We start from the raw sequence: 24943 nt of genomic DNA, 5'->3' as shown, positions 1-24943 counted from the left end.
TGTGAATAAATTAGTCTGTCATTACAACAAAATTAACCAATGCATGTATATCAATCCACACTGCTAAGCTGAATACCTCAACCAGTTTTACTATCAATTAACCCTGCATGCCCATTTTTTGAACTATAAAATAGAATGATGAACCAATATTACGTCAGGAAAATTGTAGAATGATTTTTTACCTGTTTTCAATTAAATCAGATCTGATTTAACAAGATGAAACTGAGAAGATCAAGGGTAGTCTCATGTGATCACCTTTGTATATTCCGCTCCATAATTCTAGATTTGAAAATAAATTTTTGAACAAATAGCAATTAATAAGAAATTTTAAATGACATTATCTTATTTGGTTTTTAAGACAAATGCAGAATTATTGAATCTAAATTTTGAGAAATGCAAGCCTTCAGCTCCTAGTAAAAGCATATTTTGAATTGATAAGGTGCCTCGCAGTAGCTTTGCTAGTCTCACAGTAAATAAGGACTTTGTTCAATACTCATTACAGAATAGATAAGGGAGATTAATAAATTATAATATCATTACTGTTCTAATATTTTGTCACGGGTGAAAAAAAATTGTAAACGTTAGTGTATTTTCAACAAAAAAAGTTATAGACAAACCATCCACTGTGCAGTGGTCTTTACAGTCAACCTGGACTTCTGCCAATTTCATCGTATTCTCAAAATAATATATAAAGAATACATCGCAAGAACCCATAATAGTAAACACTTGTCAAATGATAATCACTATAATACTGCACATATCCCAAATATGGTCGAATAAATGAATATAAATCTTAAAATGAAATTTTTTATGCTATTTAAATAACATCAATATATAAATGTGGTGCATAAAATGACCTCGTAATAGAAAGAATTTGTGAACTCTTGCAATTAACTTACATGACATTGATGCATGTGATTATTTCTTTATATCATTTTACATAAAAGATAATTCTTAAGAGGTTGGATGAATTCAGCAACATGTAGGATCCAGCCTTGTTCTAGTTACCAGTCAGATCACTTACTGACAAGTTGAAAAATTATATTACTATCTTATGAAAGGACACAAATTTCCATGCTTTCTCTTGAAGATGAATAATCATTTTACACCAACATATTCAAAACCTTCTCCCCAAACATGTTCAGCTCTTCATATTCATGCTTTGACTATGGAGTGCTAAAACAGTATTTCAATACAGATAGCTTCATACTGTAAGTACATTACAATACATTAAAATGAAAGTACAATATAATATATATTCACAATACCAACGCTCACATGTAATTTGCACTTTATTTGCAATTTATTTAACAAAAATATATATTCATTCCACAATGCATCAAAATACCTTGTCATCTTTCCTCCTTTGATTTGATAATTTTGGTCAGTATTTTAAATCAAATCTCAACTCGCTACTTGGTAATTAATATGATGAAAGCATACTTTTGTCCAGGACTAGCCAGCAACACATTGTTCCATCTGTTTAAACCTAAACTGAACTCGGTCCACTTGTTCTTCTAAATGAAAAAAATAAATACTGTACACAGCTGAAAATGATTTCCTCAATATCTGCCACTTACATAAAACACTGCTTTCTTTATCCACATCGAGGCATTATCAGATATCCACAAACAGCATCATACTAACAAAGAAAATAAATGGGCATTCTATGAAGTGTTTCATTGTTTTATTTAACTTTGATGGTCATGCTGTCCCTCAAATGCAGTTCCCAGCCTTCTCCAGGAGTAACAATCCCATTTTTGTCGCTCCTCTAGGCTGTCCATTCAAAGTATCATACTTCCATTTTCCCCTCAATTAGTGAGCAGTACCCATAAAGGTATGGTGTACACAAATAATTGTGATTTCCAATAATCTGAATGAATAGAAAGTACTGTGTAAAAATTGTATTTAGCCATATGAAGTTAGGCATGCTATTTTGGCATGAGTACTTGTCAGGAGTCACGAAGGGTTCAAGCCCCTTCATTCGTCTGCTAAAAGTATGTGTACAATATTCAGGTAGGCACACTAAGAACATTCAAAACTAGCATAAAAGTAAATAACTCTAATTATTGTGTAAATAAATAAGAGGAAAGGACACAGAAAATTATGTTGTTCAGCAGTGAACTCCATATCTACTTGAGAAACGTCATATTTACCTATTCCCTTAAATGCTATTCGATTGCAACGCTTGAATAAACCGGCTAAGAAACTTTTTTATATAAAAGGAGAAGAGTATGCTCGACAAGGGGGAAACACAGCTTACTATTAATACCTCTCGCACGCAGCTCACTTCCTTTCTTTTGCCAGTACCCAAACCATTAGGGTTTATGGCGCTTACCCTCCAGAGTTTTTTTTAATTCACCTGGGCTTTTCTACAGCTCTACAGACCCCGACGCCTGGTGGACCATCAAGGTATGACACCGTATCGGCAGAGCTAGCATGGCCAAGAAAACATGACATGGAAGAAATCTGTGCTCGTCGGAGAAGCACCAGCTCTCAGCGATTGGAGCCGGCTGTTTATGCTTCCTCTTTTCATATTGAGGATGAATCGGACTCAGAATACAACTATCACTGCCCTATAGCTTTCCGTAAGAGAAAGTGGGCTGATTTAATGCTGTCTCAACTCTCCACTTCGGGCTCAGAGAGAAGCTAGTGGCCCATCTTATAATGAGAGAGAGGACAATGCTTCTGTGATCAGTGAAGAAATTTCTTCGGCTAGATTTTAAACTGTCAATTTTTAATTAATGAAATAAAAGCCCATTCTAAGAAACAAAGCACAGAATTATTCTGTTGTTCTGTAGAACTATCTATCTCCCTTCACTCTTGATAGCATTAGCTGTTGTAGAGTATGGATTAAGAAAGACTTCAAATGAATAAGCATAACACAACAACTCAGCTACTGCAAAAAGGGGACCGCTGACAGAATTAAAGATAACCATCAATGATGTTCTGGGAAAATTTTGTAGCATGTACAAAATGGTTTCATTTTGGTTGGTAAACTATCAGAATCAATATCCTTTTGTTATCTTCTGTTCCTCATTCAATAAGCTTACTGATAGGCAATCAAAATCTGTTCATTAAAAGATTAGCAAACTCTTAAGGAAATCATACATACATAATAGTGAATACTTTGTACATATTTAATACAGGTACAAGAACAAAAAAGTGCAAAAATAAATAATTTTGTATCATGCAAAGTACATATGCAAGCAGACATGTAGTCATATGAATAATTAAAAATGGAATGCTGTAAATAGATTAATCTAAGCAATATGTCAAGAGGTTTTCCAACTGATGAGTGTGGTTAAGTGTAGAAGTTAAGAAATGAGAGAATTTTCAAGGAATGGAAATCCTACTTCTACGTTATTGGGAAATGACTATTTATTCTTAAGGTCCTTTAGTTTATCTAAAAAAGAACCACTCCCTCCATTATTTTCTTCTATAGCTTGTATAAATATCATTAAAGTTTGAAACCCTGATAAAAAAACAGACCTGCCAATAAAACCCACATTTATTTATTTTATCTTTTAATCTCAAGTGATGACAACAGGCATACGCGTACATGATGTGATTGAATTTGGGGATATAAATAGTGCTGTCTCCATCTTTTTTTTCAAAATATAAATTAAGTTGAAGTAACCATCTTCCAGATTTCATTTCACAATCCATGTTTACATTTGCAAGACAACCAATATAGCTTGGGGCTGAACTTGTAGACTGCTACTGAATGGTTCCTTATCACTAGCCGCTATTTCTTTACATTTGAAGAAAGAAATCATAATCATTTTATCCGACTATTGTTTTGTCGCTTCCTTGAGGTGAACTGTGCTTCCTCAGATAGTCTTGCTATCTCTTGGCCTAAGGTGTCAATATTTTCCTGTGAAGATAATAAAAAATATGTATATATTTTCAGATGGAATAAATATAAAGATCTTAATATCTAACAGTCAAAGAAACACAACAGTGACAATACAAAAAGCTAATTTTACATTTATGAAATTGATATTGTCAGATGTATAACTACATTTTTAAAATTATCAATAATTTCGAGATTTGAAAAAACTCAGTTTGTCACTTTTAAAAGGGTGTGCAGACAGTTGAAACGGGCACATCAAAATGTATCAAAATTTCATATCCATGGGAAGTATTTCAACAAGTTGAAATCTTAGCCGATGTCTGTGAAATACATATGATATTTCCAGAAGTTCTTACGGATTTTCTCTTACGAGGACAATGTACACATTTTCTAAAATTCTATGGTTATAACCAAACATCTTTCATACAAAATGTGTGTTGGTTTTAGGGGTTTTGGGTATCAACATGAAACAATACATATCTATATTTTGATATTGCATCATGAATTGATTTTCACTTCATTCACACGCCTAAAATAACCCCTTACATGTATGTCTTTAACCAAAATTCATTTTCGTATAGTACCCTTATGTTCATTCCTGAACCAAACATTAAGTTGAACTTATTGAATTATGCATTACCTTATCCAATATGAAATTTGTCTATCTTGTCACAGTTGGATGACGTACTGAGCAATGGGATTGAAACTTTCACTTACCTTGAGTGTGATATTTTTGAGGAGGGTGTCCTCTAGTACTGCTTGAAGTTTGCGATTGATCTCTAGTGAAAGGTCAAGGGTCATGTTGGGGTCAACTGAATGTGACCGGTATACAGAGGCCATAATCCCACTCTGTTTGGACATTTGTGCCTGTTTGAAGAGGGGAAAGGAAGAGAAAGATCATCATGATTGATAAATTGTTAAAACCATAAGGTTTTTATTTTTTTTAAATTAGAAATAAAAGCACAAGCTATCCAATGAAATTAAGAAATACAAAATCATCTAATGTAACAAAGTAAGGAAGTCCTCAGACCTCTACTGAAAAACATTTTGGGCTCATTCAATGTCTGTGCACTGAATTACAATGTTTAGTACTTTGAGCATTCCTTTAATTTGAAAGCAAACAAACAAATCATGGAAAGCTTTGTATTAAAGAAAATTAATGAAAAGACAAAATCAAAGAGAATGAAATATTATGGAAATGAAACTGGAGATTCAAATAAGCATACATGTATAACCCAAATTGTACACATTATTAGTCAATGTTAGTCAAAGCTGAAAACACACAAATGTTATTGAAAAACTTTAAAAATATAATAATCATTACATCAATAAAGATGAATTAATTCTGGATAGCTAAGCAGTGATCATAGCTCCCTTTCACAGCCACCTTCCTCAATCGTTCATACTTAACTGATGAAGGGATATCAGAGTTCACTTGATAATGTAAACCCATTCACAAAGACCACATCTTGATATAAAATTTCAGTATCACATTGCTTTATGAAAACGCAGATAAATTCAAACACAACACTGTAGTTTGTTGCATGGTATATTTTGAATAGTAGTGTATACAAGGACAAGCACAAAATACTACACAAAGCTTTACTCCCAATGCCCAGCACTGAGAGCATTCATATAATTTATACAGTGTGTATCAAAAAAAAAAGTTTACACTTTGAAAAAGCCCTGGGAATTCAAAAATATACAACATGTGGGTATTTTTTTTCACATATATTCTTGGGTTTGGGTCTCATCTATCCAATGAAAGTTAAAGTTTTGACAGAATGTTACACTTGAGTGAGCACTGTCCATTTCTGTAAAGCTCGTAGAAATCTGTTTGCGCAGAAATGCTCGCTTTCAAGCCATGTCAAAGGGAAAAGGGCAAGATCAAACTAACCCTGCAAAACATTTCTTAAAGTAAGGGGTGCTCACTCAAACGGAAATATCTTTCGACAGTAATATCATCATTTGCTTAAATGGATCTGTACCAATAAAAAATGTGGAAAAATTTTCAGGATATTAGAAATTCATAATTTTACAGGATTTACTCTAAGTGTAAACTTTTTTTTGATATGCACTGTATAACAGGATTGACAAAGCTTGCTGAAGGTATGACTGCTGAAGGTATGACTCTGAATTTAAAGCTTTCTACAAGCTGACCTTCTGAACTAGTTCATTTGGAGTCCAGGGTCTCGTAACACAAAGGTTAGTGATTGATCGTACACTTGATTTTCACGATTGATTGCACATTGTAGTAAATGGGATCAATTGAAGAAAAATGTTCTACGATCATAGCTAAGCTTTGTGTTCGGGCCCCTGTTCAGAAAAGTGACAGAAACCTTGAAGCAAATATCCATATCTACATACTATTTGAAAAACAAAAACCAAGAACTTCAAAATATGATTATATGGATGTGACACAATTAACTGATTCAAATTATGGAAAGCAACCGATAATGGAATTTGTCATCTGTATAATGCAGATCATATACACAGTGTGCATGATTTTCAGTACAGGTAAGGAAAGGAATGAGCAATGTCTGGTCAACTAAAGTAATAATGTGTCTCCTTTCTATATATAATCTCATGTTTTCTAGATGATGAAATCAGAGCTTCTGGCCTTCCTTATACAACTGAGATCAAGAAAAATACAAATTGATAGTCTTATAACATAATCATGCCTTAAACAATTTTTCAATAAGAAAAGACACTTAATTGTTCGGAAGTTACATCCCAACGGCAAACATTCTTTACATAAACGCCAAAAAACACAGAAAAACGGTGACACAACATTTGCTCCTGCGACAATTACTCCGGGCTTAATTTCGTCTAAGATGTAGGGTTATGGATGCAATAGTGTTTTAGGTTAGGTTTAGGGTAGGGTATAGTGTTAAATCCAGGGTTGAAGTTGGTCATTCCATTAATGTGTGGAATTTTAAGCAAAACAATTTTCACCGGAGCAAATGTCATGAAACCCAGGAAACAACACAAACCAAGGACAAGAAAATATTGAGATATGAAAAAAGATAACACAAGTGTTGAGGGAAAAAAATCAGAGGAATAATCACAAAAGCAGTCAAAACAAGCAATCTAAGTATGTGTACATGCAGACATGCAAAATATTAAAACATACTTTAAGCTGCATGGAGCATTTTGTTTGATCCATTTGTGATTATATTTTTTGTCACAGCATTAATAGGGGCCACCAGGTATTCATGAAAAATGGGAGAAATAAAATCAAATAATTGCATTTTGCATGGCCACACATATAAAAATTTAAAGGCCAATTTATTCAGCACAGGGTTTGAACAGTTTCTACAGTTTAATATGATAAATTACCAATCTATCATTCATCTTTCTTCATGACAAAAAAAGGGAGAAGGGATGGGGAATGTTTTGAAGAAAAAATGCAAAAACATGCAATCCTACAACTGTATCTAATAAACATTTGAAGACATTCACAGGAAACGTATTTCAAAGATAATAGATCAATAAAAGCTGTGTAAAATTTTGTCATTTTAATGGCAGAGGTTCAGTATGCTGATACTACATTGAAGAATCTATTTTGTTTCCCACAATTTCTGTCATTCACTTTTCTTTGTCGATAAACAAAAAAATATATGTTCACACCATATTCATACTCCACATGAGTTTTTTAAAACTATATTCTATTAGAACAATTAACAAAAGATCTTTTCTTTCTAGCAATCTACCATTAAAAACAAAAGAAATAAAAACTGAGGAAAAGGGACAGAAACAGAGAGAAAGAATACGTATATCTTTCAAATAATATACTATTCATTATGAACAAAGTAAAATCAGTGGTAAGAAGAAAACTAAACATTCCAAGTGCTAAAAGATGCAAAGAAAATACGAGGAAAAAATCAAATGAAACATGATGGTTAATTCCCACAAGACCTTACCATGGTTTTCCGCACAAGTTTTTGCTATGTCAGGCAAAGTAATGGAACGAATGGAGAGAGTTAGGGAAATAAAATATCATGATAACAGAAAGAAATGAAAAGATGACGGCTGGTGGTGGTGATACAGGCATACACATTACAAAACTTTCAAGTCCTCTAAGATTAAATACATTTTAACCGATCATGCTTGTAATGAAATCAATAAATATATTTGTTGACATCCACAGATTCTTTCTGAGTATTCTGAAGTGGTGTTTGCAATAATCTTTGTTAAAGCTCTAATAATTTGGACTTGTATCGATACACTTGCTATTATGTAATCAAGATCTTGTGCACTGGGATTGAAAGAGAGAACAAGATCTTTTCTATTTGATTTTCATATTAATGCCAAGCTTTAAAATAATATATGACGTGAAAATGTTATATAATATGTGATTAATGAGAGAATAATGAAAGAAATGAGAATGAGAAAATGAAGTTCAGACTGAGAAAAGAAAGAGTGACAGAAAGTTAAAGATGGAGAAAAGAAAAGGAGACATACTTTCATACAAGTATTTAAGAAAAACAAAAATGAATGGTATAACTTAATACATAAACAAAGAATTATTAAATAAATTGGACTATTTTCTTACAATGTAACATTCACAAAAATATATTTCTTATTAGTCTAGCACCTTTAATCCTCTATTGACTTTATTAATAAGCAAATTAACTACTCTTTTATAGTTAATCTTCATTTCTTCAACCATTGAGATAAAGAAATAGGGTTTACACATATGCTAGATCATAAAAACAGGAAGGAATTAGCTTTGAAAAAAAAAGGGCATCTCTTTGCCTTGCCAAAATAACTGAGAGTACCAGTACACTAAGTAAACTGTAAATATGATAGCGCTTGCATGAACGAATGTTAGGTTTGAGAGCAACATCAGAAAATTGAAAACAAATACAGAGCATTGCTCAGCACAGCTGGTATATTGATTCATGCATTAATCTTGTTTTCATTCAATTTGCAAGGTTTTCTGGGGAACATGATACTCAGATTTATCAACACATAACAGATATAGATAATAACCAGAGGGCATGCATACAACCGAAAATGAAAAGATAATATTTGAAAAGAAAATTTGAAGTAGGACCTGCTACATAGGTTTTATGTTCTAAATTTACATTAATAACATTTTGAAGACCCCCCCAAAAAAAAAGTTTTTACATTTGAAGTATATGCTACCTAAAGGTACCTGGTGGGTATTTCATAGCTGTCTGTAAGATAAGAGCGACTTTGAGAACGACTGGTGATCATTTCAAAATGGTATACACCACTGGCTATAGTTTAGTGCGTAAGAAAGGTTCACAAGTCGTTCTTAAAGTCGCTCGTAACTTACGAACAGCTTTATGAAACGGCCCCCTGGGGGTGTTTCATAAAGCTGTTTGTTTAGTTATGGACAACTTTATGCATGACTGGAACATGTTCTTAGGTTATGAATCAATTATACAGGGATATCACATAGCACAAGAAAGGATCACTAGTCATGCGTACAGTTATTCCTATCTTACAAACAACTTTATGAAACACCCACCTGATTCTCTATTCCATACTGATAGTGAATCAGGGAGAGGCTTTATCATTTAGCATTTAAAAATTAATGTATCAATATCAACCCCCCCCTCTAAAAAATGTATTATATATGATATCCCTTCTTCAAATGAATGACAATACAGAAACGGATGGATATATGACATGGTTATTTTCATTTGATATGGGACCCAGTCACAATACATGCGCAAGAAAATATGTACATTTACCGACATGTTTACAGTGTGCGAACTCTTAGGTGAAATCATTACATATGTTAAGGTTGGCTTGGGAACTTATTCCTAGCGCAGTGGCAGATCCAGGATATCAAAATAGAGGGGGTGCGATTTACAATTTTATCAGGTTATGCTATTGATAAATGAATTTTAAAAATGTATATTGAAATATAAATGGGAGATTCTCAAAATAAAAGTGGAAGGGAATCCTTTGCACCACCACTAGATCCTACACAAATAGAAAAAGAGGACCTCTATTAGTTACAATTGCAATCTATTTCTGTTTTATTCGTATGTTGTGAGAGGCTAGGAATGTTGATGCTATAAGATTGGCAGTATATGTGAAATTTCAAAATTAATGTTGTTTAATCAAATGTTATATCTTTATAAACACCCAATTATATCTTGTCAATTATTTGAATTTAGATACCAGTCAACATAAGCAGCACAATATTCCCAAATTGAAGGATATGTTATAAATGATTTCATCCTCATGCTAACCTTTGAATAAATGCTTAATGGGATAGAACAAAAGAGAAGCTTACTTTGTTTGCATCACTAACGGCTGGTACGAGAGCACCTGCCTCCTCCCTCATAATGTACTGTTGAATGATCCTGTAAAATAAAATAAAGAACAAAATAATACAATAAAAACTTATGCATGTTTCCCACATCCTCCTCCAAAATTGTGAACAGCAGCCAAAGGGAGAGGGTCTTGATGAATAAAATGGTTACATTTTATTAGCTGTAAATGAGATATGGATCAACACATAATTTAATATACTAACTCCACCTAGAAGTGTTGCATTTGACAGGGGTGTGAGTGGTCACAAATAAAAAGATCTGAAAAAAAGATGAAGAGTGCTGAAAAAGTCTGAAATAGAAAGAGCTCCTATACATTTTGTACAGGGGGAAGCCAAAATAGGCTGAAATTAAGCTGAAAATCAAAACAAACAAAAATCTGAAATCAGCTAAAAATCTGAACTCTCACACCCCTGATTTGACGGACTTTACATTTTGATGGGATATGTATTTAGAGTAAACATATTTTTGTGAAATGTTTAGATACAAGTGGAATAAAGAATCTTTCTTTGAGGGCAGGAGGAGCACTGCCTTTACAAGGTGGAATACCATGCTAGAACACAAAAACATGTAAAAATGGTTTCTTTTACTGTTGATGACATACAACCTAACATTCTCACAGTCTGGGTAGACATTGCAACCCCAAGCCCCTCTGCATGCAAATTATCCTCATTCTTACTTCGATTTCTTCTGTAATTCTTCAATGAGCTGGCTATTGTGTTCCTGAAGAAATTCAATTTTCTCTGCTTTCCTCTGCATCTGTTTCTGAAGCCTGACAATCCTATCTACCAGCATGGCCTTGTCAATACCAGGGAAGTCATTACCCCCTGCTATCGCTACTGTGTGGTCCTGAAAACAGCAAACATACAAAACAAACGGAAAATAATTATACAATTATATACCTGAATAGTGTATACGATTTGATTCTCAAAACTACACTCACAAGCTGTAAAGCAATGAGCAATCGAGTACAGCAAGCTCTTCATAAATTGATTATCTGCTACCAATAAGTTAGAAGGCAGCTAGGTGTCTTTGTTAACAGTTTAATTTACAAATATTACAAATGGACAATGTGGAGCAGAAGAGTCGATCATTTTGATTGGTCAATTGCCGTAAGTTTGTGTCCAATAGTGATTAATATACATGTTTTTCCAATCAATGAGATACAAAGGCTCATGATTATGTAATCTTCATCGTTTTTGCTTATTGCTTTTTCATGGAGGAAAAAACACAAACATCATAGTGGAGTCTTGTCTAAAGGCCAACATCACCCTTTCCCACTTATGTTGATACCAACAAATTCTGTAATTTAAACATAGGTGGCGGAAGGGGGGGGGAAATGTCCCCCCTTAAATTTGAGGTGAGGGGGATGGTCCCCCCCCTAAATTTTTTGTTGATAATCTCATTTTTTTTTTTTTTGCTTGTCAATTTTGTTTCCTACGTCCCCCCTTAAGTTCAGGTGGACCCCCCTTAAAGATAAATTCCAGTTTTGGTAACTATCTCAAAATGACTTTTTACAGAATCTAATATAATGACCACCCAAGTGTCTGTTTGTATGAATAAAAAATATGTGCCAAAGGATTCTGGAAGAAATTGTGTAATTGCTGAGAAATAAGCAAAATAAGTGCGGATTCGGTCACTTCCGTCGGGTCTTTATTCCAGCAATATTAATACACTGTCCCACGTGTGCCTATCTGTGTTGGTGATCTTCAGTGTGATCATTTTTCAGCGTAGGTTTCAAGATTTCACAAAGTTCAGTTTATGTAATTGTACCAGATCTAAATCCTCGATGATATACTGACAATTAAGCCTGGTTTTACAGGCTTTCTCATGAAATCAGTGTTTACTGCAACTACTGGAATTTCTCTTTAAAATGTCTCTCGTCCCCCCTAAATTTTTTTTGTTTTGCTCGTCAATTTTTTTACCTGTGTCCATTACAAAATTTTAGGTTGACCCCCCTTATTTTGGGGGGCTTCCGCCACCAATGAATTTAAAACATAATAGGGAATTTTCTCTTTATTTGCTTGTTTCTCCAACACACCTGGCTTGATTGAGGAGAGTCTTCCTGTCTACCGACACTACCTCCACCGCTGCTGCCCGATGAGATGTTCACAGTACCACCATTGAGGGCGCTGTTTCCCAAGGTATCCAGGGATCCTGTGGAGCTGGTCCTAGACTCGGAGCTGAAGGTGTCTTTGTTGACAGGAGCACCACTACCATCACTCTCAAGGGATTCTATCCTCTTCTTAGCAAGATGCAGCTGACGAGTAAGGTCCTAAGATTGGGACATTTTCATGAAATGTAAGGTTTCATAACATTCATTTTGTATAGTCTTATATTCCTGTCCTTATTTTGCATATATATGTTGTACATTGTAATCATATTTCAATTTTAATGTTTTACTTTTAGTTCAAGCCAGTTTTGATTTATATGTTTCTGAGGATCATTACCAACAAGCCATTTATGTGCTTCTTTATGATCCTCCCACCAAAGATATCTGTATTAAAATTTTTGTTTATATATATATGTATGAAATGCTTTTATCTTTAAGTGGAAATAAATAACTTGAATTGAATGTAAATATGCTACAAGTATCAACTGAAAATAACCCCTAAATGGTCACATTCCCATTACTTCTGGCTATATTCATTATGTCCTGCAGGGTCCCCTGGTGGAGCAGGTTTACAACTCAAGTGGCTACCCGAGGTAAATCATTATTATCATAATCACTTAAATATCACACATACCTTGAGATTAGCAGCATTCTTTCTCTTGAGTGTCTTCATCTCATCTTTGGCATCATCTAGTTGAACTTTGACCTGATCTAGCGTTTTGGTCTTCTCACTGAGCCGAGCCGATAGGAGAGCGGCCTCTCTCTCACGATACTGCTTCTCTTGATTTAGGTCAGCAGTCTAGTACAAACATAAACGGAATGACAAAGCTGAAACTAGGTGAACTAGAGGGATTCGCCATACCAGCTAAACAATCAGCTGGCTAGATCACCCAAGGCTTACTCATCCTTTGGGCAACATTCTACCAGTTCATTTTTCATGTAATGACCTTTGGAAAGTGTACTTTGGGTGTGGGAATTTCAGTCAAAGATCCATCTTTCACGAATGGGTATTGGTGCAAATACATGTAACCTACCTAATTGTTTTTTTTTACAGCAATACCTAATTTCAATACTTTTTCTATACCAATATGCATGAACATACTATTGAATTACTTTATTTTATTTTGAATTGCATGTTTTTATCCAATGTGTTGGAAAATGTTTTTGATATTGGAATTGAATAAAGTTGAAATGAACTGAACTTAAGAATATGATGGGTACTATTCCCATTTTACAATTATTCTTATTTAGACTTCGGGTAATCGTTATAAACAAAAGTAAAAATAATGGAGAACTCCAACCAGGTCAATTCCTGGATCAGCCTGGCCCATTCAATTAGTACATGATAACTGAAAACCAATGCTGTTTAAGTCCACTGCTCTGTTAGATATCTTGAGTTTGGTCTTTATCTTGATCTCAAGGTGTAGGCCTGAAATTTCATCTTCATCTCAAAACTTGTTCTCAGAAATGTTTCTTATGATCAATGCTGTTATTTTGTATAATAACAATGGAAAACATTTTTAAAATTTTACAAAACGATAAAAACAAAGACAAAACAGCTTTGCTGGGTGAATCAATGCATATAGGCCCAAGGATAACTGAAAGGTAGAAAGAATCAAATGAAAGAACTCAATGTTGCAATCATAATGTTTCATTTATTTTGTGAGTCAAGTTTTGGTATTTGGTAAGAATCTCATGATTGGTTTTGATCTTGAGGTTGGTCGTAAGATCTGCATTAGTAATGATAACATTAGGCTTAATCTCAATATTTAATCTTGATTTCAGAAGTTCTGGACTTGATCATGAGCTTCAGATTTTGATTTTGCTCTCTAATCTCAAGCTGCCTTATTAATGCACAGAATAGTCAGATAGAAGAGAGAAAGTTATCTACTTACCAGCTGAGAGTTCTGTGAATTTGATTCTTCTAACTGTGATGTTAACTTTCTGCATTCTTCACTCAGCTTATCAACCTGAAAAAAAAATACATTCAAATCAAAATGTGGTTGAAACTGATGATTAAGTACCTGGAAACCCTGAAATTCAAAACCCAACAATCAGAATAGAGAGGTGTGACATTTTTAACCATTGGTTTGGGGGAAAGAGGGACATCAAGCTTTCTTATTATAAGGGCTGCTATTCATAAGTACCACAGACTATTATCCATAACACATGACTAATTGACATTTATATTGGGACCCGATAGTTATTTAGGAAAACCAAAGACAAATATCTTTGGTATAAAGCTAGACGGTCATCATTTGTCATTCTTATCAGAGTACCGTAAGTAACAGTGTATTAACCGCACCTTTTCTCGGCGGGATAGAAGCAAAAGTCGGGGGTGCGGTTTATACACGGTGACGGGTCTGAGCCAGCCCGCCGTAACCCCTCCCGTACATGTTCGATGTCTGCCAGTTCACAACACATCGGGTGGCCGGGCGTAGCCGCCCAGGCAATGTCGTTTAGAGGGGTATGAGCCGCGGGTAATGGGAAGCGATTATTACAATATTAATTAAATATTGTCCATAACAAACGCACCCACCTTCATGACACTAATTTTGACTTTATTCTCGATTCAAAGTAGTGAAGTTCCCTGGCTAATTTAAAAGAGACGCCAAGCATACTTGGTAATATTTTGTCACCGCTGAGCGAGAGTTGAGTGAGCTTAGAGATTGCGTTGTAATGTGGTTATAGTGCGACTTAAGCTGGCGCTATTCAAAGTCCCGTTTCGCGCCAGCTTTTTTTTTTCCTTCCTGTTTGCTTTTCATAAGATACCATGTAAACCACGCACGAGAGAGACGGCACGAAGCCGTAAAAAACAACTGGAAAAAATGTCAATTTCTTTGTTTCTTGAACCTTCCTGTAATCCCGTATCCAAAATTCATGCTAAGACATCAAATTTCTGAGAAGTGATTGTGAGGTTGTGATGCAAGAAATGTGAATGTTTCTTCCTCCTACGCTGGGAAAGACACGTACAGATCATAATTTGATAAGATGTACTGGCATGACTGGTACTGTATCGTAGTTTGCAATGTAATGGCAGTGCTGTATGTGTGTGTACACTGTGACTGTGAGGTGAGCGAGTGTGTAAGTTGCCAATATTGTCGGGACCGTTCTTTCTTTCTAACATTTGTAGATGAATTGATCAAGAACAGCAGATTTCCGCATACCGGTAATCTCTTTGGATACTTTGAAATCTTAAAAATTTAGATTTTGTTTCTTCGTACCTTAAATATGCATGTAAATGTGAGGATTTTCTTTTTTTTTTGTCCAAAGTTGGGGGTGCGGTTAATACACCGTTACTTACGGTATATAGCAGACCTGCCAACCTCTGGGAATGAAAAATTGTATTCTTTGATACAAAAAAATGTATTTTTCCCTAAAAAAGTGTATTTCATAATAAAATGTGTGCCGCACTTGCTCATCGCAGCGCTCAACCTGCATACAAGCAAAAATGCACACTGAAAAAAAACAACATTTAAACGTGTGTAGATCTCACCCTGGTTTTAACAAAATGATTGAAAAAAAACAAGTTACCTGAAATTACATTGATCTAACAACCATATTTGTGTAAGTTTTATGAAATAGAGACATAAAGAGATGATTTTTCTCAATAAATTACGATTTTTTTAATTTTTTAAAATATTTTTACAAAAACGTTTTTAAATGAAAAACCATACTGCCATATTTTGGTCGTAAATAACGTACTACATACGCCAAAAATGTACTTGTTGGCAGGTCTGATATAGATTGCAATATTGATAGTGAAGGATACCTTAGCACTAAGTAGATTATTATCAGAATGAAGAGCTGCATTCTTTGCTGTCATTCTCTCTGTAAACTGCAGGAGCTCAGATTCCTTCTCTCTACTCCTCCCAAGCTCTGACTCCAGGTCCTTCTCATCTTCTTTCCTGGAGGCAATCGTCTTCTCCAGCACTTCAACATTCTCCTTGGATCTGTGAAAAAGAGGGGTTTAGTAGAAAGAGATGAAGAAAATTGTTCAAAGGCCTAAATGTATTTCAACAAAGGCATCTCATCGAAAGATAAATTTCGAGCAAGAATCCGACAAGCAGGTTTCCCTGAGAGCAAAGTTGGCTCAGTCGGTAAAGCGTGTGCCCGTCGAACCAAAGATCGTGGGTTCGAGTCCTCCCTGGGCGGATGACTGAAGCCAGTGCGTTGTGTGTAAACGTCTCTCCCTCTTTAATAGATGCAGGCTATGTTACAGTGGAAAACACTCCATCCTTCGGATAGGACGTTAAATAGAGGCCCCATGAAGAGGAGAATCACCACCTTTGCACGTCAAGAACCCACTGCACTATTTGAATAAGTGTAGGGGGAAACCCCTGTGTAGTGGTCCACCTGCATTCCCGAACCATTTATCGGGAGAGACCTGCGGGTCACAGTTCTGTGTGCGCGCCCTTCTTGGCGACCCAGATTGGCTGGCTCCTCCAATGCGCCTTTGAATGTCTTTGACAGATATATGGCGCTATACAAATGCTGAGCATCATCATCATCATCCCTTACCAATCCTCACACTTTTATAGCAGGATTCCAGCAAAAAGAAAAATTGCCTTACTTTGTGGTTATTAACAGTATCAAAGAGTATGAGTACCGCCAACATTATATTTATGTGGGCAAGTTTTCATGGCATCCTGAGGATATTTCTTATGAAAATCAATTGATGACAAAGGTTTTGCTTCTCAGCAGCATTAAGACCCCCCCCCCCCCCCCCCCGCCTATTTCAATGAATAACTTACTCATCTAGTTGTCTCTTGAGTGATTTGAGTTCATCCATCTGCCTGGTAAGCTTCCTATTCTCTTCTTTCTGTGAGTTGAGTAAACCTTTGAACTGAGCTAGTAAACTCTCAGTGTGCTGTCTCTCATCTTCAAGACAGGTAGCCTTCAAAGAACAAATTAAAAAATAAATCACAAGTTTAACTCTCACAGTGCTAAAAAAAATTGTTTGTTGAAATAAATCCTATCAAATCCTGGATAATGCTCTTATTTCAAACATCCACAGTTCTTAATCAGTCATTTCTAAAATTAAACATTTTATGACAAACTGTGTCGCTTTGATGCTGTATATTGAATAAATTCATAATTTCATGGTGAAGACCCTCTATAAAATTTGAAATATTTTGTCTCCCATATAATTGACTTTTTAGTAATATTTTTTATTGTTTCAACTGAATTTAAAACCAGTGCAGGAAAAATATTTGTATTCATTCCTAGAATATGCTGTAAACAGTGGTGTAGAAACGAATAACTGTAAAATTGAACTTAATGTTCTTATTTTTATCAAATTTCATGAATGAAAATAAGTGTGAAATAGGACTGAGCTTCTTTTCTTACCTTAAGATTTGTTTTATCTTATTCACACTTGTTGCAACTGTTTATTGCTAAAGGAGAATGGAATCTTATACTTTTCTTATAAATTCATATGGCACCATATAATGGTAGACCACCTTCCTTACAAATGCCAGGTCATGGGTTCAAGATTACTATTTGAGAATAGTAAGAATACCATGTTATGGAATGCAAAGCCCACTGGTAAAGCAGTTTCATAATTAACTCATCATCCAAGGGAACAAAAATAATTCACTGGGTGGAGACCCTTGGTAAATAAAATATTTTAAACTACTAGCAGAGCTGCCAACCTGAACAAGAACACTTCAGTATTCTTATAGCTGAAAATCAGTATTTTGGTGAGAAGTCTGTATTTCAAAGAAATACCCTATGACAACACATAAAATTGAAACTTAAGAAATCAGTATTTTGCATGAAACCATCATTATTCTTCTCATTTTCAGTACTAAATATGGAAAATCAGTAATACTTGACAGCTCTGTACTAGTATTACCACTAATATTATACAATACCAGATTGAATTTTTACCTTGACTTTTAACGAGTCCAATTCTGCTAAAGTATCATGATGTGCCTTCTTCAGCGCAGTCAGTTCTTTTAAACGTGTATTATGCAACTGTAAAGTAAGCATAAAATTTAATATAGCATGTACAAGGGTATACAACAAACCATTTTGCATATTAGAGGTAAAATAAAATAACCAGATCAGATCAAGTTTGAAATTCTAAATAATCAAAGAGTGTTTAAAATGTGAGTTGTTGGTACGTAAAGAATAATAACTCTAACACTTGGATATGACAATGAAATATAACATTGGAAAGTTGCCTCAAAACATACATTTATATGTTTAAGCATTATTTTTATTCAGACAGTTCTCAACAGTCTACGTAACAGTTTTATTTTATTTCTTTTAAATATTTTGTATAATTTCCTCAGCGCATAGAGATGCCAAGGTAGTGAAATGCACTATACAAACTTCTATTATGATGTTGATCAAATTTAATTTAATTTAATTTATTTATTCCACTTTTAAAGCAAATAACATAATATACATAACAAATGTATTTGTAAACATAGTGGCCCGTATTCTGATGTCAGGTTTAACTTAAACTCAGGTTTAAAGTTGTGGTTTAAGTATGGAAAGCCAATTGTTACATAAATCACTAACGGTAGATATTTTACATTTCAGCTCATTTGGCTCTCAAATCATTCATAATTGTCTAGGAAGTATAAATAGATGACTGTCTTCACCATCAATGAATCAGGAAAGAGCACAGCAAACATAAGAAACATACAACTTAATAAATATTTTGACACTTTTGGCTTCCCATAAACTTAGCACAGAGTTAGACCATGGTCTAAGTTAAACCTGACTTCAGAATACGGGCCATTGTATCAATGATCAAATTAAATATCTAACATAAGTATTTAACATAAGGTACACTACAAGAATAAAAATACAAAAATAGATAAAATGAAAATGAAAACGACCAAAATCAAATTTTAGAGTAAAAAATACCTCCATGTGATCCTCTTTTTCTTGAAAATGTAATTTGAGTTCTTCTTCCTTCTCCTTGAGTTGTATATCAAGCGAATTAGATCGGATCTCCTCAGATTCCTGGAAGTAATTCAAACAACAAGTAAAATCACACTGTCAGATCTAAAATCAAAGACTTATCTGATGAAAAAAGCATATTCAACATCGCTCCATTTACAGTTACTTTAATATCTTTTTTTTTAATATAATTTCTAATTCTTTTTTGTTTGGACATTTCAAATTATCTACATTAAACTCTTTAATATGAATTTCATGAAAGCACTTTATAAAGATTAAGTTATTAATAATATAGAAAAAATTTATTAATATTATTATATAGAAATTTGTACATGTCATGAATATAATATAGTATGAATATACAGTTAAGTTCTCATTAGTCACATATTCGCCAAAATGGCAAGTTTTCTGACCAGGAGATGCTGTGGTTGTGTGATCTAAGGCTCGCGACTACATGTCTATTAATCTTTTGTGAAATGCTTAAGCTGAAACAAATTTTTGTGAAAAAAAGATCAAACATATTGATTTTTCAATAAGAAAACCCTGTGGAAATGAATAATAATGCATATTCCTATATACATATATGTACACATGTTTATCTAAAGTAGTGATTGCAGTATACATTTAAAAATTTTCATAAAACGCAATATGGCCATATGAATTGTCAATTTCTTTTTTTTTATACCTGGTATGTACGAATCATTTCTTGACAATTTTTTCTGATTTGTTCTGTCTCTTCCTTCGCTTCCTGCAGTCTCTGCTCTGTCTTAGTCAGCTTCAACTTGGTTTCCTATCATACAAATTAAAACAAGATAACAACCTCAAATTTCTTACTATACTTCTTTGAAGGACAAGTCCACCCCAACAAAAAGTTAATTTGAATAAAATGAGAAAAATCCAACAAGCATATCACTGAAAATTTCATCAAAATCAGATGTAAAATATTAAAGTTATGACATTTTAAACTTTCAATTAATTTAACAAAACAGTTATATGCACATCCTGGCTGGTATGCAAACGAGGAGACAATGATGTCATCCACTATTTCTTTATATGAGATATGAAATATTCTAATTTCCCCCTCATTGTCAAGTGATACAATTAATTCCTCCCTGAACATGTGGAATTAGCATTGTTTTATACTATATGGTTCAGTCAAGTTGGTCCTTATTGTCAAATCTATAAAAATGAAATATTGCATAAATCAAACAATAAAAAACAAAAGAAATAGTGAGTGATGGACATCATCGACTGACTTAACAAGTTGTGCATATCACTGTTTTGTTGAAAATAAGCGAAACTTTAAAATGTCATTACTTTCTCATTTTTTCATCCAATTTTGATGAAATTTCAGTACTATGCTAGTTTGATTTGTCTTTATTTATTCAAGTCAGCATTTTCCTGGGATGGACTTGACCTTTAATACCGTTGTGTTGGCTCACTTGATAGAGCATCCATCTCACAATCAGGAGGTCAGGGGTTCAAGCCCTAGCCGCATCAGATCAAAAATAAATTAAAAGCCTGTTTTGCATTCAACAATTTAAGGGATAGAACAAATTCGATCTGGCGCTGCACAGTGGCTGCTGGGCCCACAATAAATTGGGCAAAATTAATTTTTGAATTAATTTTTATTTTTCACAAGACTTGAAAGAAAATACCAACCACTACCCGGAAAGTTATCTATTGGTTTAGAGTTTAAAAAATCTAAATTTACGGATGCATACCTTATGGCTTTCTAGTTCAGTTTTGAGTTTATTCTGAGCCCATTTGACCTTGATACCAACTGATGATACGTCATCCTGCATCTCTTCCTTCTCCTTCTGCAACTTGGCAATCTCCATGTCCTGAGATGACACAAGAAAACATGAAAATATAATATTTATATTATATTAATGATGACACCCTGAGCCATATCAAGATATATTACATAGGTTATGTAGATTCGAATCAGTGATAAGTCAATAAGCCATCAAGTGATCATCGCTGTGAGGATCGAATTTATATATTCTGGGTTTTGACGGCAGCTCGGTAAATATAACTGTGTTGTATTGTCAATTGCGGCGGTATATTCACTAAGGTGACGTCACTCGCTGCGTACAAGTTGCGTAATCAGGTAGTTTATTTGATGTACGTGCAAATGTTAATGCATCAATTGTATGAAGAACGCGCTTGATGTATTTTCCAAAAATTTTCTATTATGACGTAGATGGATCAGAGTTGTAGCAAGAATTTTGGATTAGAGCCTGATGATGAATGCAATCTCTGATGGCACTCTGATGGCCAATCCCTATAGACCATATAATATAACAGATATTGCTTGGTCTATCTTTTGAATGAATAACATTTCAACTCCCCTCTGAAGCTATATTTTCCCTCAGCGCTGCGCTCTGGGCATAATATAATCCCTTTGAAAAAATATACCTCTGTCGGGGAGAGGAAAAATTATATTCAAACTCTAGGTAGGCAATATCTGTATAATAGTCAGTTGAAATTTTATTAACTTTTAAACATTGTATCAATATCAGGTGCATCAAGGCCCTGGTTAGTATGGAAAGGAGTCTATATAATTGAAAATTAAAAAATTCTGTGTAGAAGTTTGGTGAGCCTCTTGAAGCTCTACCAGATGGAAAAAACAAATCAAAATCGGTCAACAAATAAGAAGAGGTATTTTATGTGCTTTATGAATACATTTTGCATAAATTAGCATAAAAAATTTTCTAGTCAAAATTTCAAAATTCTCTGTAGAAGTTTGGTGAACCTTATGAAGCTCTGCCACATGGAAGCAAAAAAATCGGTCAACAAATAAAGAAAAAGTAGCATGTTTTTGTGAATGTTGAATAATGCGCATATTTAATGAGTTACAAAATTCTGTGTCAAAGTTTTGAATCCCCCATCTAGTAAAAGCAAACAGAATTGAAATTGGACTTGAAATGACAAAGAAGAATTTTAAATTGTGAACGGACGACAGACGACGGACGCCATGGCATAAGCACATCTGGGCCTTCGGGCTAGATGAGCTAAATATATTATAATTATAAGAAAGAAGAGGAAGATGAGAAGGAGAAAAACAAGAGAAAAAAGAGAAAGTGGGATATGTAGAGGGGGAGAAAGAAGAAAAAGAATACAATACAGTACAATATTCTTAAAGTGTGTTTCAAAACACTCTTTCTGTCATCAAGATTAGAGTATTTAGAGCCAACAAACTTCTGAAAGGATAACCCCCTGATCAAACAATTTTACTTTGTAGAATCTCAATAATACCTTGTTATCCAAATCTCCTATAAGTTTGGTCCTTTCTGCTTTGAGTTGTTTATTATGAGATGCTATGACCTCTAACCCCTGACCGGCATCTCTCCTCTTCTTCTCTACTTCTTCTTTAGCTTTCTTCAAATCAAGATTTTCTTTCTCACTCTTGGCATAGCGGATGACCATATTCTCTTTCTCCTTGACAGCATCCTCGTACATACGCTTCACCTGAAGTGCGATGAAAAGAGAAATTTTATACAAAGACATGTAAAGTGCATAGAAATGATAAGTGAAACTGAAACAGATACTTTACACTTTACAGATCAGAGAACAATGATAAGAGTCATTGCAAAAGAACGAGAATTTAAAGCTATTTCTAGGCCAAATCATGACTACATATTACATGCACAAGAGAATGACAATGAAACTACCTATTTCTTATCCAAAACAGAAATAAATAAATCTGATGAATGACAAAATATGATCCTTATTTTGATTTATTACTCTGCAACTACCCATTTTCTTCTGGAATTCATTTGATGTCAATTGTAACAACTGGACAACATGATCAACTACATTGTATACGGGTAACCAATTAGATGAACGAATAGATTTCAATAAAATAAGATACTTTCAAATCAGCTTGTAGTTATTGTTCTGTATTACTGAAACACTGACACTTTTCCTCATTTGTATATACCCTTTCTTGTACTTCTCTTAATAGTTCTCTTTACTTATATATTTGCTCTCTTCTAAGCACCTTGAGCATTTAACCAAAATGGAAAAGACACTATATAAACCATATGTATTATTATTATTATCATCATTATCATTACTATTATTATTATCATTATTATTATTACTATTATTATTATTATTATTGTTATTATTATTATTATTATTATTGTTATTATTATTCATTATTATTATTATTATTATCATTATTCTTCTTATTCTTCTTCTTCTTCTTCTTCTTCTTATTATTATTATTATTGTTATTATTCATTATTATTATTATTATTATTATCATTATCATTATTCTTCTTCTTATTATTATTATTCTTCTTATTATTATTATTATAATTATTGTTATTATCATTCTTCTTCTTCTTATTATTATTAAATATTATTATTATTATTATTATTATTATTATTATTATTATTATTATTATTATTATTATTATTATTATCATTATTATTATCATTATTATTATTATTATTATTATTATTATCATTATCATCATCATCATCATTATTATTATCATTATCATCATCATCATTATTACTAAAAAATTCTCAGCCTCATCAGTATGTGGAACTGAAATAACTTTTAGAAAAGAGAGGTCCCTAGTACATGTATCTCATCTATTAAGATACGATGGTCTTCAATAGAACTCAGCCGATGACTCACTTCCTTGATTTACAACCATGACCTTAAACTGACTTTTCAATAGATTAAGTACTTTCATAGTAAAAGCAGGTACAGTCCAATACGTCCTGTGATAAAATGAATTCCAATGTACAGTATGGCAATGATACAGAAGTGAGGGGAATCAACGGCGGATATCTGTCTGCAAAGGTAGGGGGATCAGGGGCTGGAAAATTTGACAAGCAAAATAAAAGTAACAACCCTTTTGGTCTTCCATGAATACTTGAGGTTGATCACATAAAACTCTTTGTAAGAAGGGATCCTGGTCTTACTTCAATCGCTTTATTTATACACTGTTTATTTCTTCATACATGTACATGTAATATCAACTGCAATACAATTTGAAGATGGACATATTCTTTCATTCTTCACTGGAAGCTAAATTTGGAAAATGTTAAAAACTATAAAAAGGAGTTATAACAATCATACCTGGTCAACTCTTTGAATCATCTCATGTTGTAATTTGTTGATAGCTTTCTTAGCTGCTGTGTCATGTGATATCTGACGATCCCTTGCAGCAGCATTCTCTTTCTTCCTCTGTTCTACTTCTTTCTCAAGCTAAATCATGACAAGAAAGTAAAAATGAATAAATATATCTGTATCATGAAAACTTATAATTGTCCTTTAAAAAAATCTATTCATTAAACCTCAATAAAGACAATGAATATGCAAAACAAATAATTCCTCTCTTCCCAAGTGCATTCTGGATGAGAGGACCCTGGGAATGATTTTTAACAGAGGGTGCCAGGCCCTGTCTTACAAAGAGTTACAATTGATCCAATCAATCGTAACTCTATGGAAATCCATCAGTGTCATAATTTCTTCTACAGGAAATATGCAAAGCGTCCTTTGTAAACAAAGCAGAACACAAAAAAAATATCAAGAAATCAATGAATTCATGGATATCCATTCATATCTAGAAAATTCTTTGAACAAACATGCATTACACTATATATGTTGACATTGCTGGCTTTCCATAGTTGCAATCGATCGGATCAATCGCAACTCTTTGGAAGACAGGATCCTGTTCTCAATTTGACAAGCAAAAAAAATTTCCACAACAAAAT

The 24943-nt window shown here is 33.7% G+C and overlaps 1 protein-coding gene across 2 annotated transcripts in view; it reads right to left on the bottom strand.

Annotated features, from left to right (window-relative positions):
- Window positions 1-3738: 3738 nt before the first annotated feature.
- LOC121424982 (coiled-coil domain-containing protein 186-like) overlaps window positions 3739-24943 on the bottom strand; it is a 33948-nt gene continuing 12743 nt past the window's right edge. Inside the window, exons 4-19 of one of the 2 annotated variants that reach the window (XM_041620894.1) lie at window positions 24306-24434; window positions 22463-22675; window positions 20926-21045; window positions 19887-19991; window positions 19166-19264; window positions 18176-18262; window positions 17038-17180; window positions 16056-16236; window positions 14179-14253; window positions 12918-13082; window positions 12212-12445; window positions 10850-11019; window positions 10134-10203; window positions 7780-7803; window positions 4574-4723; window positions 3739-3877 (exon numbers count right to left, since the gene is read on the bottom strand). In XM_041620894.1, the coding sequence (XP_041476828.1) occupies window positions 3782-3877; window positions 4574-4723; window positions 7780-7803; window positions 10134-10203; window positions 10850-11019; window positions 12212-12445; window positions 12918-13082; window positions 14179-14253; window positions 16056-16236; window positions 17038-17180; window positions 18176-18262; window positions 19166-19264; window positions 19887-19991; window positions 20926-21045; window positions 22463-22675; window positions 24306-24434 (2061 nt within the window). In that variant the 3' untranslated portion in view covers window positions 3739-3781. The remainder of the gene's footprint in view (window positions 3878-4573; window positions 4724-7779; window positions 7804-10133; window positions 10204-10849; window positions 11020-12211; window positions 12446-12917; window positions 13083-14178; window positions 14254-16055; window positions 16237-17037; window positions 17181-18175; window positions 18263-19165; window positions 19265-19886; window positions 19992-20925; window positions 21046-22462; window positions 22676-24305; window positions 24435-24943) is intronic. The other variant, XM_041620895.1, reaches the window with a different exon arrangement.

Source organism: Lytechinus variegatus, chromosome 12 (genome assembly GCF_018143015.1).
Source record: "Lytechinus variegatus isolate NC3 chromosome 12, Lvar_3.0, whole genome shotgun sequence".
Classification (NCBI taxonomy): Eukaryota; Metazoa; Echinodermata; class Echinoidea; order Temnopleuroida; family Toxopneustidae; genus Lytechinus; species Lytechinus variegatus.
This window is presented reverse-complemented; position numbering and strand designations above follow the sequence as displayed.